Consider the following 21,032-nt stretch of genomic DNA (forward strand, 5'->3'; position numbering starts at 1 on the left):
TGCTGAGAGAAAAAAAAACAACAGATATTTCTTAGTATATGAATACATGCTGATAAATAAGTTTGCAAATGACTTGAGAATTCTCTGCAGATCTGATGGTATCTTGCAAGGTATGAATATATTGATGAGTTAGATAGGGAAAAAATTCTTAAGAGCTAGAAATTTAAGTCAAAGATTTTCTTTGTGAAAATCCATTAGTAAATATCTGTCATGATGCTAATTTTTTGCTGGTGGGTTTTCTGTGTGGATTGTTTTGTTTTAGCAAAGCAAGCTGAGGTTCACAGTTGCAGACAACACATTCTCGGAGTACATGTAGTGTGTGCCCCTCAGGCCAGCAAAGCACATGAGGAGGAAGTGGAGGAGGGTACAGGACAGTCAGCTTCAGGGAAGCGCTCTTATGTCTGCTGGGAGAGACTGGATAGAAACAAGGAGACTTACAAAGGCCAAGTTTATCACGAAGTAATGCTGTCACACAATTACAGATGCTCATCTCATGACTGGAGACAACTAAGATGCTGCCGGGGGAAGCAGTGGCAGTAATGGTGCTGCCTGTGGGGAAGATTGTCTTGAGTCTGTTTTACCTGAGGACAAACCTTGAGGAGCAGAAATCTGAAAGGCAGAAGCAGCCTGTAGCAGGGAGCGATGCAGTTATTGCGGCTCTGCCTTGGCTAGATTTGTCACTCCAAAGAGGATTCCCGTGGCACTCTGGATTACCTGTGTGATTCCAACCAGTATGGCCAGGTGTTCTGTAGGAATGCCAAGAAACAAAGTGGTTGTAGTCTTCGGGTGCTGGTTTTTGGCCTAAAGCTGTAATTCGATGGGTGTGGTTAAAGTCTAACACATGCATTTTTAAATGTCAAAATATATCTTCAGTTTTCTTAAAGGAAATTGAATTCATCATTAGAAGTGAGTGTTTATAATTTGTGAAATACATACTTACAGGAAATGAATGTATTTATTGAATATGCACGAAATTAATCAGTAGCCTGCAGCTACTGACATTTAAAAGCAGAGTTTCATGTCTTAATATTAGAGATGCTTTTCAGTTAGGTTCTTATTTCTTCAGAATTTGGAGAAGTGTCACAGGATTTGATTCTAACGTTTTTTAGCATAGAATATTGCAATATTTCTGTCAGGTAACAAAAGGAATGCATCACAGTTAATGGTGGCCTGTACTTGTCAAAGCATGACATCCTGTAGAGAAAAGGAGAGAGTCATTTTCTCCTTGTGCTAACTAACTATTGAAACAAATTTACGTATAATTTCGGATATATTGACTACTTTCAAAATTGAAAGGATTTATTGTCTCAAAAATTCTCTTTAAAATGTATTGTAATAATGGAGGGAGATAAGGCTACTTGAACAAAGAGTAACCAGAATTGTTTTATATTCAGTGATCAAGGTTTTCTGTTTTTTTTTAAGAGGTCATGGCAATAAATATCTGCTCTATTGAATGTTTCTGGTTCTGTCTTGTTTTTCTGGTATTTCTTTCCATGATCAGGTTTAGATTAAAATTGAAAGATAACACTCCTAAAGAGTATAAGCATTATGCTCAAATGTAGAAAAAAAATTCATTTTATCAAGTATATGAATTTCATTTTAACAAATACAATGTAATTTTTGACCAGTCTCATAAAAAAAATCTCTGTTCTTGAAATTTTAAATGTAAACCTTGGCAACATGTGCATTCCTACTTTCTGTAAAAAAGTTATAGAATGCTATGTTGCTGTATGGAGTGCAAATTGAGCAAAATGAGTTATCTCAAACACAACCGAGACAGTAGGAAGTAGAAAAAACAACTAAAATTTATGAAGCAAGAGATGGAAGCAAGCCATTCATTCTTATTAAAAAAGAAAAAGGTTTCTTGTTAGGAAGGGGTGAAAATTATTAAATGCAAGATTTTAGATGAAGTTTTTTGATAATTGGTATCTAAGAGAATAAACTACTTAAATTAAAGCATCCTTCATCAAAGATTATTTAGTTTTACTAAATTTTGTGTTACAGCACAATAAAAAATTGCATTAGAATTATGTATGATTGCAACACTTTTCTGCTGAACTAACATACTGGGGTTTTTTATGGATTCTGAGTTCTTCCCCATATTTGGAATTCAAACATTCCCAAATTTTTTAATAATTTTATATAAATTCCCTAATTTAGATTGTGAGTTGTAAATTTTTTATAGTCCTCTAATTATATTCTTCTTGTTTTCACTAGTGCAGTCAGGATGACTTTAATGCAGATAATACCTTGAGTTTTCAGTATTTTCGTAGTATGTGGCTGACAAGCACATAACCTTCCTTGAACGTGGGCTCTTATGGGTCAAAAAACAGTGTAGATTAAGGACAGGAATGAGTGCTGTGCTTTTACATTCCTTTGTAGAGTTACAGTTGTGTACAGTGGAGTACTGTGAAGCAGCTTGTGGTTGCTTATGTATTTTAGCCTCCACCAATTTAAGTGGAACAAAATGTTAAAAAGGAGTGAAATGACATTTCAGCTGTGGAGGAGCAAAGGATACACGAAAAAGGAGCTACAGGGTAAGAAGGGTACGTTTTCTTAAATCAAGTCCGTGCATCTGATGTATGTAGTAGTGTCTGAATTCTCAAGATCTGTTTATTTAAATGTTGATTAAGGAGGAATTCGGGATGAAAATAGGTAGGGCTTCAGAAATCCTTATTTTCAAGGTAAATACTGTACTTAGCCTACTGTTGAGGGTAGTGCATGGATTTCATCATCAGCTCATAATGAAGTAAATGCTATTACCAATTCTATTATTTCTATCACTTGGATTTATTCCTAACAGAGTTGCCAATTATTTACATAGTGTATTACTAAAATCAAGATTACTAAAAGCAATATCAGTGGTACAAAATCTAACTGGAGGCCAGTAACTACTGCTGTACCTTCAGGGTCAGTACTGTGTCCAATCCTCCCTTCATCCACTTCTTCATTAACAAGCTGGGTGATGGGGCATGAGCAGTTTTACTGATGAGACCAGTCTTTGAGGAGGGGCTGGATCACCAGAGGGTCAAGCTGCCATCCAGAGGGACCTGGACAGGCTGGAGAAAGAGTTTGACAGGAGCCTCATGCAGATCAACAAGGGGAAGAGCAAAGTTCTGCAACTGGAGGAGCACAGCCTCAGACACCATGACATGGTAGACGTAGACTTTTCCCTTATCTCTTGTCTTCATATTTTAAGTTGAAAGTATGAATAGTAAATTGTTTAATTGTAGGCCAGTTTATTCAAATAGAATTTTTGCAGATTGAGGAGGGCACTGCATAATTAATTCTCAGAGTTTTGAGTTTTAGAAAAAGATGCAAAAGATGTGATAAGGTGCAACTAAGCCCAACACAGCTGAACATTCACTTCCCCTGTAGTAAGATGAGGGGGGAGAGTCAGAAGGCAAAAACTTCAGAAGTCATAGGTTGAGATATTTATTAAGTAAAAACAAAAGCTGTGTGCACACACAAAACAGAACAAAAAATAAATTCACTGCTTCCCATTGCTGGGCAGGTGTTCAGCCATTTCAAGGAAAGCAGAGTTCCATCGCATGTAACAGTGAGTTGGGAAGAAGAATGCCTTCACTCCAAACATCATCTCCCTTCCTTCTTTTTGCCCACCTGTATGTGCTAAGTGTGATATGGGATGGGATATCTCTTTGGTCTGTTTGGGGTTAGTTATCTTGACTGTGTCCCTGCCCAACTACTTGTACAGCTGCTAGAATAGGTGGTGAATTCTTCAAAACATTCATATCCATTGTTTCCATTTAATGTTTAATTTTAGTGAAGAATGTGCACAATGCATGCTGTAAAGATTGCTTCATGTGTAATCATCTTTGTCAAGAGAGTAATTTAACATTTAAAACCAAAATATAACCCCGTACTTAGCTACAGTGAACAGAATTACCCTATCCAGAACCAGCACAGCAACAAAGCGTAGATTGCTACAGATCACAAAGGAAAATTCTGTCACTAATACAGGAGAAAAAAGATTGTTGAAAACAGCATTAAGGAGATTACTATAGTAATAATAGAATCTGCTAATATATAGCACAGCCATTTGGAGTGTGTGCGGCTTCCCTTTGTATGTCCTTCATCAATTGGCATTTTTTTCTGTCACTAGGAAATTTTCCAGTGCTTTTGGTTTCTGAATAATGAGTGAGTGATATGTGAGAAACTAGCAACATCTTGTTAAAGAACTTACGCATCTGATGTAAAAAACCCAGTGCAGCATGCTTCTTTTAAACTCTTGGCGTCTCTGTAATGTTGCATGACTTCTGATTAAAAGCCAACATCTGTTTTGCTTGGAAAGCAGGCAAAGCTCACTGGTACACTGAAATCTCGTAAGTTAAGACTGCAGTTTCCTTTCTGTGTGGCTTTGCCTGTTTCCTGTGCTCTCACAGTTACAAATTAGCTAATACAGCAGATTATTAGAAATTTTGGCATCTTATCTCTTAAGTGGTTTTAACATGTTATCTGAAGATTGTGAAAGATGGTGCAAAATGAGCAGGTGTGACTAGAAAAGCATAGGAAGAAGGATCTTGGTGTTTTGCTTTGGACAGAAAATGTAATTTGGTGGAAGCTCTAATGTGAAACTGTAGCATTCTGAAAGGTATTCCATGCTGACCACTGTAATTTAGACATAATTTTTGAGGGATGAATTAAGTGTTTGGCGTAATTTTTGAGGGATGAATTAAGTGTTTCTCTTCCTGGGGTAAAGAAATTATCTAATTGGAAACAACTGGGTATTTTTGAAGTCAGGATGGAAACTAAGTATGTGGCTAAGCATCTTACATAGCAAGGAGATTCTCTTCGACATTTGTACAAACACTTGTAGTTCCCCCAAACCCATCTGACATACCTTTTCATGTGTGGGCAGAAGTAAAAATGTGTTTGCACATATGGGAAAATATTTTAGCCTGTGTTTGGGGAGGCTGTTGTGCATGCATAATGTGACTCTGCCTTTCCATTCCCCTCTGTTTAAATCACATGGAATGTTTAAATTAAAAACTACATTGTCACATGATTTTGTTTGTCTTTGAGTGTACAGATGACTTTCATTGTTTTGTAGGGCATATCTGATGCAGAGCTGATAATTTATCTGTTTGAATATATTTGGTTAACAGGTGATTCAGAGTACTTTGTTTTGGCAGCTGAATTTACTGTATTCAGTAGAGAGGAATAGTATGTGTTTTAATGTGCTTGAAATATAATGGTTTTGACATAAATTTTTTGTCTACTAATCATCAAGAAAAAATGGTCAGAGAACAGCTGTGCAGGTAATCTGAGGTCATTTTTGTAGTTTATGAATTGCACAATAGCTTTTTCAAATTTTACTTCTCCCCTCTTCTTCTATGATCATTTAGAATTTGGTTTGAACTTCAGAATTAGGGTTGATCTTCACAGTTTTTTATGTAACAGTTAGAAGTCAGATAAAATAGTATTTTTCCCAAGGAGCTAAACCTGTCTGTGCTATTATTCTGTTTTACAGCTCACATTGAGTTTCATCAGTATGGCTTAATACAGTGCTGTTAATAATGCAAAGCAGCTTCCATAACAATTTTTACAGCTCATGAATCTTTATTCTGAAACAATTTTAAAGAAGTTGCCAGTGAGTTGCAAAACCTCTCCTGTAAAACTCACTTGTTCTTACAAAAAATCTTTTCCACAGCTACCTTTATTTCTGTAGTTAATCTGAAGGACTTGAAACACATCGTTTATGATTCATGAAATTGATATGAGCATTAGATCTACTGGCATAGGTGGTATCTAAAATAGTACTTCTCTAAAAAGATAATTTCTCATTCCCACATTGATAAGCCCTATCCACATGTACGCAGCTGTTACTTTTTTTTTTGTCTAGTTCATCAAGTTGTGATAAGTGAGATTTGAATACCCATCTGATGAAAATTGTCTGCAATTCTGATTTTCTTAGCCATAAAAAGAATTTTACTCCAATTATCCTTAGTATTGAAAATGAAAGATTAACTTTCTATTTTTGTTGATGTGGAAAAATAGCCCTTAGCTGCAGTAATTCATACTACTGATATTTCCTATTTAACTTGGAAGAAGGAGAGCAAATAATACTTTCCAAAGTATTTTTAATGCATTTTTGTCCTTAAAACATGAAGGAACAGACATAGTGTGTGTTTATGCACTTGACTCATAAGATGTTGACAATGTCCCTCTATTTTGAGCTTGTCTAAAAAAAAATGTTAAGGATTAATGTAATGGGATGAAGCAAAGGGGAGGGATATTTAGGTTTTTAATAAATGCCACATGCTGTGCTCAGGTAGATTATTAAGATTGGTAAGTCATGTGTTTTCTATTCTCTTAAAGCAGTGAGTTTTGGTTTTGCTTGATTCCTTCTGGGGCTTTGTAAATCAGCTAAAGTTTCCAGCCTCTAGAGTTTTTTATCCTTTTTCACTTTTATTACATCTACAATTAAGATGAAAAACAGTGACAGTGTTTGCTATAGATACTGCCTTCTGAACTAGGAAGAGTAAATAATGTCACAGAGAACATGAGATAAGTAAATAGCATCGATGATGACATAAAGGTCTTACTTACTCAGACTGCACTGGAACCTGATCAGAATTTCCTCTCTCTTCCTGTTTGAAAAATCTTGCTTTGGAGTTTGGGTAAGAATCTAAGTTTGATTTGGTGGCTCTCTGAAACTGAATACAAGCACAGGTGGCTTTTTCCGCCACCCCCCCCCCCCCCCCTTTTCTCTCTCCTTTTAGAAATGGTATGATTTTTTTAAACCAAATATTTTAAGCTGAGGCTCATAAATTCATACCTAATTCTCAAATGTCTGTTTTTAAGCTTACTATCTAATTGCTTTGCTGCTGGTTTTTGTTTTGGAAAAGTACCGTTTTAGAATTCTTAATGTTTGAAATAGTTACTAAGAAGTATAGAAAAATAGTGCTAAGGGAATTTGAACACTTATTATTAGTTCATGGTTATTTTTCTATTTTATTGAAAGCTATTATAATTTACTGCAGATGATTTCTAAGTTTTCTTCCTGGCATAGTAATAATGTGATCTCTTTGATGTAGTTTCTCCTAATGAAGGGAGGTGGGCAGGAGAAAAACTGCACTTAGATATTTTGAAGGTGTTTAGGGTAATAGTGATAACATTTCAGTCTCGTAGCTTAGAAGAGGAAAAATGAGATTTCATTTTCTACAGGAACCATCTGCTGTTCAAACTGTTCTCAGTGGCTTGCACACAACTCCACTGTATGCTCGCTGAAGTAAGGATTGATCAGCAATTGATTCTTTGCTATCTGTTCAAGTTTTGAACCTTATCATGGTCTAGGGAGCCAGGAAACACCCTAACATTATAAAGGGAATCCTACGTATCCAGGAAAAGAAAACTTTATATCCAGATATATCCAGAATACTTTATTTAATGAGTAAAAGGAGACATCTCTGGTTATTTTTAAGTATTCTTTCCACAATTGAAAGTTTTATTTCTTTAATTACTGATCTGTTTGGGGTTTGGTTTTTGTAAGTTACAATTAACTTTTGAAATAACTCTACTCTTTGAAAATGCTTATCTTTGTTGAAATTAGACAAGTGTGCTGGGTAGTTGAACAGAGTCTGGAAAGGTAGTCACTAGCAAGCTGCTGCATATAAAAACCTTCAGTGTGGTGTGTGTTATCAAATACTTGCCTATTGGGGAAGGGCAACTGCCAAGGTTGACCAAGTTCTCCCCTTTGTGAACTGACTGTTGACAACTTGTTTCTCAGTGTTTGACAACAGATGTATCAGTACCTGCAAAGGTAAGATACACTGATAGGATTCCCAGCATTTTATTAGTAAACCTGTGGTTTAAATGTGATGTTAGTGTAATTCCATTTCTCCTTCTGGGGGAAGCCAGAGGGCAGAATTGAAGTAGAATGTGGTAAAGCTTGTGGATTTCCCAAGTAACTGCATTTGGAAATAAGGTATATAATTAAGACTACAAATGAGTATGCTCAAGTGCTAATTTGTGTGACTGAATTTTTCTGAAGTGCTTTTATATTCTGTGGTCCAAATTTAACAAGAGAAAAATCTGTACAAGCAGAAGGTAAAGAGAGATTTATAGCACTGTCACAACAAGAGGGTTGCATCATAAACAGCTTCTTTCTGGGTGAAATTGTAATGGGTATTAGTAGTCTCAGGAGCCCTGTTTGCTGTCATTCATATTAGTTTGATTAGGTTCAAAAATGTGCAGGATTTGCTCTGTTTGATTTAGAAGCAACTAACTCTATTGAAATGAAAATTTCTGTGACTTGGACTGGTGTGCATTAAAGTGTCTGTTGATTTATACCTACATTCAAAAATATTTTAGAATATAATCATGAATATTTTTTATGTCCCATTTTGCTGCCATATTTCTTTTGTAACTTTGAGTATCATTTGCACACATTATTAATCTGTAGAGTAATGGCATTTGACAATTGGAAAAATCCTTACATTCTATTTACAGTCAGAATTAAGCAATTAGGGGAAATCATGAACTTCATGATCAGACAGAGATATGACTTCCTAACCTTTTTTATGATATGCTATTATTTATCCATTGATTTGTTTGCATTATTGATCTCTTTAATTATTGACAGCTATTCAGATTATTGAATGATGTTGTATTAAACTCAGGGCAATTCAAGTAGATTTAGTGGGGCTGCAAACTTGCATTAGAATGTCTTGTTATTGTTGACCTTACTGTTCATATTATAGTTTATTAATTAAAGGCAATTTATCTGAATGAATGACAATGTGTTTTGAACACTATTTAAATTGATATCTAACACATTGCAAATTAGATAATTAGAAAATTTGGTTTGTTTCTTTTTTAGTGCCAGAATGGTACACTGGTGTGATGCACATGACTTTTCTGTTAGATTTTTTTCTTACTGTCTGCTGAAGAAACTGCTTTTGTGCAGTTTATAGGAGTTGTATTAAACAGCTGATCAAACTTTGAATTACTCTTTGATTGTGAAAACTCTGGCAGAACCACAATAAATTAACAAATTAGTTAAAATGGTATAAGAAATAAGTGAAGGCTTTCATAAAAAGTACAGGTAATGGTTAATGTACAGATGCAATGATAATAAATCCTTCAACGGATCATTTGATTCCAGTTTATAGTGTTATTTTCTTTGGTTAGTTCTCTGAAGAATTAATCAGATTTTTCTTCCTTCATAAACAAACTTTTGAAATGTCACATTGTCAATTTATTCAGAAATTTATTCACTGAAGCACAGAATCCTTGGAGTTAAGCAGTCAAAAATTAATTAAATTTTAATTCTTTAACTTTTTTGCTTTACCCCACTTATTTCAATTGTCAAAACCATTGTGTTAATACCTCTAAGTAATAATTTCTGTGGGTTTGGTTTTTTTTTGCAGCTTTCTTTGCAAATTGTTTTCTTAAACCTGAGTATTATTATTAAAAGAGTGTGCAGTTTAATGGCACTTCCTATCTATTTGTAGTATAACAGCTTCTGAATGAAACATTCAGCAAAAAGTATCAAAAGGAGATGAAGGAAATACATTTCTTATGAAGTTTGATCAGTGAGGCAGTCATTTTAAGCAGTAATCTTGTGTAAAGAGTGAAAATAAATTATTGTATATTGAGAATTTCTTCCTAAGTCTCATGGTTTTCCATTAAGGGAAGAGAAATAGTAAAGACTGGTTTCCATCATGCAGCATGGTGGTGTGCTACAGGAGCTCTTGGGATGGGGCTGTGTGCTGGGAATTTAGGTTAATGAAGGCATTCAGAATTAGAATACACACTTGTGACATCATACTTACGAACAAAAGCATAGAAACCACAATAGCAATGATGCCCACCCTTTTTTTGATTTGCTGAATTCATGTTTGACAAAAAATCTCCAGAGAGGTTGACTCCAGTACCTCTCTAGGCAGCTTGCTCCAATTCCTAACCACTCTGTCAGTGAAGAATTTTTTTCTTATTTCTAATCTGAGCCTCCACTGGCACTATTCAAAGCCATTTCCTCATCCTTTCATTTGAGATGCAGAAGAGACCAATCCCCACCTGGCTTCAGCTTCCTTTTCTCCAGTCTGAACGCCCCAGCTCCCTCAGCTGCTCCTCGTCTGAGCAGCAGATGTGCTCCAGACCCTTCCCCAGCCCTGCTGCCCTTCTCTGACACACTCCAGTCCCACAATGGGCGGGACTCCCTGAAAGGGGGGGCCCAGACTGGACACCGGTGCCCGGCACAGGGGGATGGTCAACGCCCGGACAAAATGCTTTATCTGGCATGTGTTATCTTTTCAAGCAGTTACCTGTAATATTTCCGACTACCAGAGAAGATGTAAGAGATGCAAATATGTGTCTTGTTGAGAAGTCAAAAGATCATTTCCATGTGCACTGAGGAAAAAAATATGGGAATTTTTTTTATTTAGTAATAAGTTACTTTGTATACTAAAATGAAGCTTTCATACCTAATTTTCACTTGATTAATTTTTAAAATCAGGATGCTAAATACAATTTCCAGAGCTTGAGTGAAAATTTGAGTAGTGCTCATCTATCTACATGCCATCATGTTGGCTTAATTTCTAATAAAAATTTGCTATTCGGTATCACTCACTATTTTATTGTATAGCAAGATTTCTAAACCATTGAATTATAAATGCTTAGCTTTAAAACTTCTTGGTATGCTCATGATTGAGTGTTCTAAATGTAATACTTCTTCAGCTCTATTTCTACTGAAATGTATCCTAGAGAAACTGTATATTGCATATTTGCACAGACTGAAAATTTTTCTTTCGTTTTCATAGGATAAGAAATGGGTTCTCAATCATGAAGATGTCACACTGGGGGAATTACTGGGCAAGGTAAGTAACAGAGTGAGCTAAATAACATTTGAGTAAGTATACTGTAATCATTAAGCTATTTCTGTGTACCTTTTCTTTTAAATTACTGTGGTATGCAGTTTTTATGTCTTTTTTTACACTAATACACAAGACAGCTTTAAGCTTTAAACAGATGTAAATCACACTTGCTAATAAACATAATGGTTTTGCTGAAAGTATGTGACTAGCAACATATTTTTCTCATTTGGAAGAGTTTTGAGCTAACTAGATTTCTATGAAGCTGATGTATCTGTTTTACTTTCTGTAGTCTGAGAAAAATATTGCAAAATACAAATAAAAATATGTAGGGAAATAGGTGTATGTTTATGTATTTGTGTTTATAAAATCTGATATGATGAGATGACTAAGTCATTATTAAAACAAATGCTAATTGCTTGTGCATGATTATTTTAGCTCATTCACAAATTAGGTAATTTCACAATCTTATTTGTGAAATTAATTGTATTATAAATTAATATAAACTAATATTATCTTTTAAATTAATATATATTATCATATAATATTAATATAATTAATATTATATATATTAATATAATTAATAGTTCATAAACCTGTAATTTACAAAGTCTGCTTGGGAGCTACAGGTCTTTAAAATCAGGCAAACTCCTCACATTTTTGCACCTTTGCACCTGCAAAGACCATTTTGGGCACTACTCTGGACACAGGGTTTTAAAAGATATTTGAAAACCTGATAAAAATAAGGCTAAATGAGGAAGAGACAAATCAAACCAGTAATTACATTTTTACTATGACGCACACTAAAAAAAATCAATAAGAAAGTCAAGAAGTGGGGGAATGAAATACTGCCGTAAATTTCTGTTACGAGGGATAAAATCTCTTTGGCAGTGTAAGATGACAAAAAGTATGACCAGATTGAGCTGTGCCTTTATGAAATGCAGGTGTATTGCAGGATCTTCACATTATTAAACAGGATACTAACAAGGGAGAAGAATGAACATGTTCCAGTGTTGAGGGTGGAGTGTTTTTCTATTACTGTGTCAATTTAAAGAATTTTTCCCATTATCATGCCAATGGAGCTGGCCGGGTTACACCCAGGACCTTTTGATGACTCTGAACAAAAGGGGTAGGTGGGAGTGGCTTCGAGAGGGGCACTCGTGCTTCCGGAGGGGACTTGTGTTTCCGGGGAGCTCGGAGGAGGATCGCCTGTCTGGAGCCATGCAGCCAAATGCATGAGAGGCAGACCCTCTGCGATCACCTGCCCTGCATCTGCCCTGCTCCAGCCTCCAGTCTCTGCGGACACAGCTGAGCACCAGAACCCAAACGGTGAGCGAGGAGCTGCCCGCTCCAGCCGCTCCCCCCTGAGACCGGCGCGGCCGCGGCCGCCCCTTCCCGCCTCCGCTCCCGCCGAGAGAGAGCGTGCTCACAGGCAAAGAAAGGACTGGAACCGAATTATCTGTTCTGTTTTGTTAGTAATTTTAACAACTGTTTTTGTTTCTGCTTGTACGGTTAGATATATTAGTAAAAGAGCTGTTATTCCTACCCCCTTATCTCTGCCTCAGAGTCCTTGATTCAAACAATTGTAATACTTGGGGGTGTAGAATTAAGGTCTCTATTTCAAAGGAAAACTTTTGCCTTTATCGGCAGACACCTGTCCTTCAAACCAGGACAGATTTTGGCATCTTGGGCATTTTGCCCATCGTAGGGCAGAGGGCACTGAGTGGAGAGTTAAGACAGGAATAACAGCTCTCTTAAGTGGTAACATGCTGTCCGGTTTAATCTGGTTTGGGCTCCATGTGGCCACAGATATCTCTCTCCCATTTGCAAGCCCTTATTTGAACATGGGCCCTCTCACCAAAGTTACTGTAGCTATTTTCCGATTAGTTTGGTGGATTGATTATGTCAGGAATTCATGGTTTTTTAATTTTTTCTGGGAAGTGGCCACATGGATCCAGAACTATCATACTCTAACTGCGTGTTTCTGGGGTTATTTCAATAATGGTACTTACTGTGAAGTAATGAATGCAAGGGAAATTTTCTCCCAACCCATCACACAGTTATTTGAGGCTACCCCACCAGTTTTCAAGGATTCCAGATCTGCTTTAAATGCTAATGATATCACACAGTGGTTGGTGTTGCTGAGATGCCTGTTCTGTTTAGCATTCAGAGACAAGGGAATATCGGCTTGGATAAAAACCCTGATACCTGCCCCAGGAAATAGAGGTGCTTCCCCAGAGCCTAATTCTGCCCCAGGGACTAGGGATGTTGCCCCAGACCATGATCCTGCCCAAGGGACTAGGGATGCTGCCCCAGAGTCTGCCCCTGCCCCAGGGACTAAGGATGTTGCCCCAGAACATGACCCTGCCCCAGGGGCTAGGGATGCTGCCCCACAACCCACCGCAGGAATGAGCCACCCAGAGTGGGTGGGAGCTCTAGTGAAGGATATTGGCCAGATGTTGAAGGAGCAAAGCCAGATGTTGAAGTAGCACAGACAGATGCTGAAGGAGCATTTTTCTCCAGCTGGTGAGAAACCCTCCCCCTGCCCCAAAGAGGGAGAGTCAGATGGTGCAGCAGTGGAACCCGTAGATGTTGTATCTGTCCAGGTTCCAGCCGGATCACAGGGGCAGCCACAGCCAGCAGCAGTTGCCCCTGTGGAAACTAGAAAATCTAAGATCAAAATGAGGCACCTAGATAATGGGGATCAGCCAGAAGGGTCCTCACAACCAGCAAGGGAGCCAGAGGTTGAGATTGTCACAGAGTCCCTCTCATATGACAGTCTCCGTAACCTGCGTAAAGACATTGCACAGCGAGGCCGTGAGCCTTTTACAACTTGGTTACTCCGGGTCTGGGACCTTACGGGAACAGGTGTGCAACTGGATGGAACTGAGGCCAGGAATTTGGGATCCTTGGCCCAGGATTCAGGTGTGGACCAGATATTTGTAAGGGAGCAAGGCCTCCTTTCCCCTCTGGGACTGGCTTTTAATGAGTGTGAGAGAGAGGTTTGTCCACAAAGAGAGAATGCAGGAGCACCATTGTAGAATGCTCTGGAAAACTCTTGAGGAAGAGATCCAGCAGCTGAGAGAAGTGGCAGTATTAGAGGTACTCTTTGGGAGGGATGGACAGCATGACAATGATCCTGACAAGGTCAGGTGCACAGGGCAGATGCTGTGGAATCTGGCAACCCTGGGGCCATCTCAATATACCACCTTCATTGCAATGATCGACGCTAATAACCACCAAGAGACAGTGGGTTCTGTTGCCAACAGACTCAGAAATTTTGAGAGTATGATGAATGGCACAATGCAGGCCAATGTCTCTGCCATGGCCAGGGACCTCCAAGAGGTCCAAGACAGAATGAGGGATATGATGGAGGAGATGAGGGAGGAGATAAGGAAGATCAGTGCAGCACCAGTGCGAGTCACAGGCCCCAAATCTAGAACCCAATGCCCCCCAGCTAGGGAGAGAGGGTACACCTCACGAGCTGACCTGTGGTCCTTCCTGCAAGATCATGGGGAAGACATGGGAAAATGGGATGGGAAACCCACTTCTGTCCTGGCAGCACAGGTGTGTCAGCTCAGGGATGGAAATGCTAACCGAGGGAACCGCGCTAAAATGAAAGTAGCCTCAACCTCCCATGGTAAAGGTGCAGGGTATCACAGAAGGGAGGATGATCTGTCAGATCCCCTGGAAGGAAACTCCACTATGTATGCCCAGGAAAGAAATAATAACCAGGGCTAGAGGGGCCCTGCCTCTAGCCAGGGAGAGGCATGGGATGACAGGATCTATTGGACAGTGTGGGTGCGATGGCCTGGCACATCAAAGCCACAGAAGCACAGAGTGCTAATTGATACTGGTTCACAATGCACCCTGATACCATCCGAACATGTGAGGAAGAACCTGTTTCCATTGTTGGCGTGACAGGGGGATCACAGGAATTGACTTTGCTGGAAACTGAGATTAGCCTGACAGGGAAGGGATGGCAGAAACATCCAGTTGTAACTGGCCCAGGGGCACCACGTATTCTAGGCATAGATTTCCTCAGGAATGGCTACTACAAAGACCCAAAGGGGTTCAGGTGGGCTTTTGGAATAGCTGCTGTAGCAACAGAGAGCATTAAGCAGTTGAACACTTTGCCTGGACTATCAGAAAACCCATCTGCAGTGGGGCTCCTGAAAGTGACAGAGCAACAGGTACCAATCGCCACCATGACAGTGCACCGCCGGCAGTACCGGACAAATCGAGATGCTGTGATTCCCATCCACAAGATGATCCGAGAACTGGAGATCCAAGGGGTGGTGAGCAAAGCCCACTCACCCTTCAACAGCCCCATCTGGCCTGTGCGAAAATCTAATGGAGAATGGAGACTAACTGTGGACTATCGTGCCTTGAATGAAGTGACTCCACCGCTGAGCGCTGCCTTGCTGGATATGCTGGAACTCCAGGATGAGCTTGGAGTCCAAGGCAGCAAGGTGGTATGCCATCATTGACATTGCCAATGTGGTTTTCTCCATTCCTCTGGCAGCAGAGTGCAAACCTCAGTTTGCTTTCACCTGGAGGGGCGTGCAGTACACCTGGAACCGACTGCCCCAGGGGTGGAAACACAGCCCCACCATCTGCCACGGACTGATCCAGGCTGCACTGGAAAAGGGTGAGGCTCCAGAACATTTGCAGTACATCGATGACATCATTGTGTGGGGAAACACGGCAATGGAGGTATATGAGAAGGGAGAGAAGATCATCCAGATTTTGCTGAGAGCTGGTTTCGCCATTAAAAAGAGCAAAGTCAGAGGACCTGCCCGAGAGATCCAGTTCCTGGGAGTGAAGTGGCAAGATAGACGGCGCCAGATCCCCACTGAGGTCATCAATAAGATCACTGCAATGTCTCCACCAACAAGCAAGAAGGAAACACAAGCTTTCCTAGGTGCCATAGGCTTTTGGAGAATGCACATCCCTGAGTACAGCCAGATTGTGAGCCCTCTCTACCTCATGCTTCCGGAGGGGACTCGTGTTTCCGGGAAGCTCGGAGAAGCATCCCCTGGTCTTGGAGCCGAAGGCAGGAGAGCCGGACCCTCTGCCATCACCTGCCCTGCATCTGCCCCGCTGCAGCCTCCAGCCTCTGCGAATCATCCGGACACCAACGGTGAGCGAGGAGCTGCCCGCTCCAGCCACTCCCACCCGAGACCGGCGCGGCCGCAGCCGCCCCTTCCCGCCTCCGCTCCCGCCGAGAGAGAGCGTGCTCACAGGCAAAGAAAGGACTGGAACCGAGTTATCTGTTCTGTTTTGTTGGTATTTTTAACAACTGTTTTTGTTTCTGTTTGTACGGTTAGATATATTAATAAAAGAGCTGTTATTCCTACCCCCTTGTCTCTGCCTCAGAGTCCTTGATTCAAACAATTGTAATACTTGGGGGGAGTGGAATTAAGGTCTCTATTTCAAAGGAAAATTTCTGCCTTTTTCGGCAGACACCTGTCCTTCAAACCAGGACATCCAGCCATAAAAAACCTTTGACTTTAAAATAAAATATAGATATAAGCTGAAATAATATAAGCTTAAAAAATTTTTTACTTTTGATGTGTAAAGGCAATTAAACGAATTTGAAAAGCATTTTAATAAATTCGATTTACGTGTGTATTACATGTTTTAGGCATGAAGCATTTTTAACATTCATTAAAGGCAACTGAGAATTTTAAAGTGATTATAGAAATATTTTTTTTAAGAATATAGAACAGGCTAAAAACTTTCTTGGAACACAGCATGAATCTTAGGCATTCATCTCTAAGAAAATGTAGTCATACAAAAAATATAAGAATGACACAAACATCGGCAGCTGTATGACAAAATGTGAAATAATCTATTCACCAGAAAAGTGAGAAATCTAAAAGCGTCTACATAGCCTTAAATGGCTTGAAAAAGATGAGGAAGAAATCATGAAATTTTAATGTGTAAAAGATGCAAGCTTTAGGAAAGAGGAAGATTTTCCTTCACCTCAAGAGTGAATCGTTTGTTTATTTACTCAGCATTAATTCTATAATACCCCACAAAATGAAAGTTGCATAAGAATATGTTATACTAAAAAGCACGTATCTGATAATACTTCAGTATTGTCAATAAAGAAGTAAATCATTTTCAAGACTTAAATAAGGCTTAGGGTGGGTTCAGTTTTTACTGTTAAATACTTCTGACCAGAAGGGTAGAAGAAAAGTAGACTGGGAGCAACTCAGCTGCTTACCTTGGGTGCCTGATGCCATTTCAGATCTGAGGGGTAGTGTGCTAGCCTCTGGAAGTGAAGGGCTGTCAGAGATCCTAAGCCTCACTTGCCAGCTACATCTTGTCCCAGGGTAAAGAAAAAAATTCTGCAGACATGTTCAGCCCTACATTTCTTTCCTTGCTATTTACACGTTACTGTTGTGCATCTGAGAGTTTCTTTTTTTGCTCTTCTGTCATCTTTCGTTGGCAACACTAAATTCATCTGCATGATGTAATGAAGTCTTCATCACTCAGGAAAGGAAGGAAAACATCTCCAGCAGACTTTTTTGAAGTCACATGAAGCCTCAGCTACCAGGACACAGAAGTGTAGTACATGTGGAAATTAATCAAACATAGTTTCAAAATTGAGTTGCACTTATTCTTTGGGAAATATGAAGCTTAACTAAATGTATGAGATCAATAGTTTTCTTCTTGTTTCCTTCTCTTTAGGGTTTTTTCACTGATGCCAGTGTTTTATACTTCACAATTTCCTTCTTCTTTCAAAATTGTGTCCTAATTAATTTTTCTGTTGTTTTTATTAAATAACAATTCATCTGGTGGACACTTACATTATGGTATTTATTACTTCATTTGTCTTCTACATAAGCTAGGAAAAAACTCTCTGATTTGCCTTGGGTGTATGTTGTTCACTACCTAACATGTCTGATTATAAAAGGAGCTGCTTTCTAAAGTCTTGTCGAAATGGAAGCCTTACTGTTTTGCGTTTATAGAGCAGTGCTGAGCTTGGGTTTTAAAGAAGTTCTGGATTACTAGACACAACAATACATTTTGCAGTGGGTTTAATTTATGATAAAAATTAATATTCAGTGTTTTCATTCTTTGTATTTTCCATTTTTTCTTTCTTATATATGAGAATGTTTGTGTTATTTTGGTGTATTTTGTCACAGTTTGAGATTAGTTCTTGGTCTCTTCCAGACTGCAAGTTAAAAACTACAAAATACTATCATGTGAGTACACGAGTAAGAATAAGAACAACGTACTACAGTCACTGTCAGTTGATCTGAGAAGTTACTAAGAGGTTTTATGAGAAAATCCTAATTACTTAATTAATGGTGGTTTTTTCCTCTTTCAGCAAGGTGAAACCAGAAGCCATATACTGTTTCTATACAATAGATGTACTGTGTCAGAGTGAACAGCTTTGGTTGGGGCAGATGCTGGGAGAAAATCTCATTTGGCTTCATAAACACTTTCCAGTTTCAATAGCTATCTGTATTATTTTTTCTGGTAATTTTTAAGGTTCTGTTTACCTAAAACAATCTTTTTTCCCCTGATTTCAGGGTAATTTTGGTGAGGTATATAAAGGAACATTAAAGGATAAAACTCCTGTTGCTGTAAAAACTTGCAAAGAAGATCTTCCTCAGGAACTGAAAATAAAATTTCTGTCAGAAGCCAGGTAGGTACTCTAAAATTACTTGTGGTAGTTTTTTCAGTTTTTATCACTGGATGCATTTACAAAATCTGACCTTCTGAAAAATTAAAAAAAGCAGTTGTCAAACTTTTGTTTTCTTTCTTTCCCTCAGTGCATTCCACAACTGTCAGCCTGGTAACTAAGCATTGGCATTTTTAGTGTGTGAATGCATTAGCATCTGCACTTCCTGAAACCATTTCTTTGACAAAGCAAGCCATGCCTGTAAAATAAAATTTTGTTGTCTTAAGTGCTTTCATTTAGAACTTCTTAGATGCCCCATGAGGATTGGGATAAGAAAACTGGAAGATGTTAAGTGTGATTATATGAGGCCTACCTCCTGCCATACATGCATGGCTAATAGAAGTGATCAAATGTGCCCAGATTACTTTTCTTTGTAAGAAGAGTTTGCTTTAGTAGAGGTATTTTATTCAGTATCAATCAACATGAGATTATATGTTCTTTTTCAAGATACAGTCATGACACAATGTGCAAAATATTCTGAGTGTCAGCTGATGTGCATAGGTAGGTTCTGAAACTCGAGAGAGGGCTGTCTTGAGATAAATGTAATAATTTTTAAACTACTTTGCTCCTTCTTGCTTCATATGTTTTAATTTCCACTCCCAAACTAGTATGATCGATATTGAAAACTAAAAGACACGAACTGCATTTATAGAATGAAGATCTATTGCATCACTGTAAAAAACTTCTAATTTGGCAATGGCAGAGAAATGTAATTTGTTAAGCAGTTTGACATTAAGGGGAAAAATTTGAATGTATTATTTTTCGCTAAATATGTATGTATCAGGAAGGTTAGTATTTTATGCTTGATCCTAGGAAAAAAGGGAAAAAAGAGGAAGTGCTTTGAGTCAGCAAGTATCAGAAGAAACATTTAAGTTACAAAGTCTCTGTAGAGTTTTTTCTTACTCTTCATTTCACTTACAAATCATAAAATGCTGCTTTTGGCTGGAAATGTTCTTATTAAAGCATTGTGTCAAACGATGTAAATGTTTTCATTTAATTCTTAAAATTGCTGTCCTCATAGTCCTCTAAAACTTATTATATTAATTAATCTCTCAAACTGAAATTAGAACAAGGGTGCTTTTGAACAGTGCAGCAGAGAAGCATATAGGCATGCTGTGCATACTGTTTTGATGTAGCTCTGCTTCTGGTCTGCCACTGAAATTCTGATTAAATACAAGGGTTCTTAAGAAACTGCAAACCTCTCAGGCTGTTTTTCATTTGTATAGATAAATAGATAAATGTCACATAGATAAATGGTAAAATTACAATAAGAATAATTTTAGATTTATTAGTGAATCAATAATGATTTTTATTTCAGAGTGGTGATTGATCTGTTACATTGATTTTCGTAACAGTAATGATTTTTTTTTCTTTGATAACAATAATGACATTTTCCATTAAAATAATGTTAAAGGTTTAAGATATTTTTCTGTAATATTTAATCAGCCTGTACAGTAAAGTTTATTAATATAATAAATTTCTTGTTTGTTTTACAGAATACTCAAACAATATGATCATCCTAATATTGTAAAACTTATAGGAGTTTGCACTCAACGACAGCCTATTTATATCGTTATGGAACTTGTACCAGGTAATGGTTTTTTCCCTTTTTTTCCCAGCATATTTCCATAGGTTTCATTGTTTCCAAATGTGAAATGTATTGTTTTCTATTTATCTTATTCTGCATTCTTGTGTCTGATGTTGGAAGTCATTCTGTTGCAAATCTTTGGAAATGCTGGGCTCTCATAGCTTTGGAGGTGTTGAGCTCCACAAATCCGTTGAGAATTTTACTGTAGCCTTTAAAGAGAACAGAAGTTACATCATTCTCCTGTTGAGATATTAGATGGTATTTCCTTGAACAATAGAGTTAGGTAGTGAATATTAAGAAGTATTTAAAGAAACTTCATGTCTGGGTAATGTCTTAATTTTAATTACTTATGTTTGGGTCACCTTTAATAATACACATTTTTTTCTTTACCAGAATGTATTGTTTGGTTTTTGGGTTGCTATTGATTTATTTTTGGAATTGAATTAATTTTATTTAGCAATGGCTAGAGTGAATTTCAAATTGTTGGGCTGTTAACAGCTTTTGGGCAATTTTGCCTCTTTGTTGATTTGAAAATGTGTTAGTTTGGTAGCCTCTAGTACTGCTTAATGTGCAACAATGTATTTGTTTTATATATCACTGGATTTGTCTTCAAAATTATACAAGCTGCTTTAAGAGCCATTTTATTCAGGAAGACTTAGATTGCTTATAATTCTTGAATATTGTCTGTAGAATGAGAGCACTAATGAAATATTTGACCTTGTGGAGTTTTCTGCCTTTATTAAATTAGATTATTATAGTCTTATGCATGATAACTTTATTAAAATTGAGACTGAAAGCAGTGTCGTCAGTTTTTAAAGGGTACTTTAGTAATCAGCTTCTCCTGACATCTCTGAAGATAAAAGTAAATCCTGATCTTTTAACACCTTTATCATTCTGGTTCAGGTTTTTC

At 37.9% G+C, this 21,032-nt stretch overlaps 1 protein-coding gene across 2 annotated transcripts in view; it reads left to right on the forward strand.

Annotated features, from left to right (window-relative positions):
- The window catches only part of FER (FER tyrosine kinase), a 165,284-nt gene that overhangs the window by 87,634 nt on the left and 56,618 nt on the right, over positions 1 to 21,032 (forward strand). For both annotated transcript variants that reach the window (XM_056513421.1, XM_056513422.1), the window contains exons 14-16: positions 10,785 to 10,841; positions 18,383 to 18,498; positions 20,031 to 20,125. In XM_056513421.1, coding sequence (XP_056369396.1) covers positions 10,785 to 10,841; positions 18,383 to 18,498; positions 20,031 to 20,125 — 268 coding nt within the window. The remainder of the gene's footprint in view (positions 1 to 10,784; positions 10,842 to 18,382; positions 18,499 to 20,030; positions 20,126 to 21,032) is intronic.

Source organism: Oenanthe melanoleuca, chromosome Z (assembly GCF_029582105.1).
Source record: "Oenanthe melanoleuca isolate GR-GAL-2019-014 chromosome Z, OMel1.0, whole genome shotgun sequence".
Lineage (NCBI taxonomy): Eukaryota > Metazoa > Chordata > Aves > Passeriformes > Muscicapidae > Oenanthe > Oenanthe melanoleuca.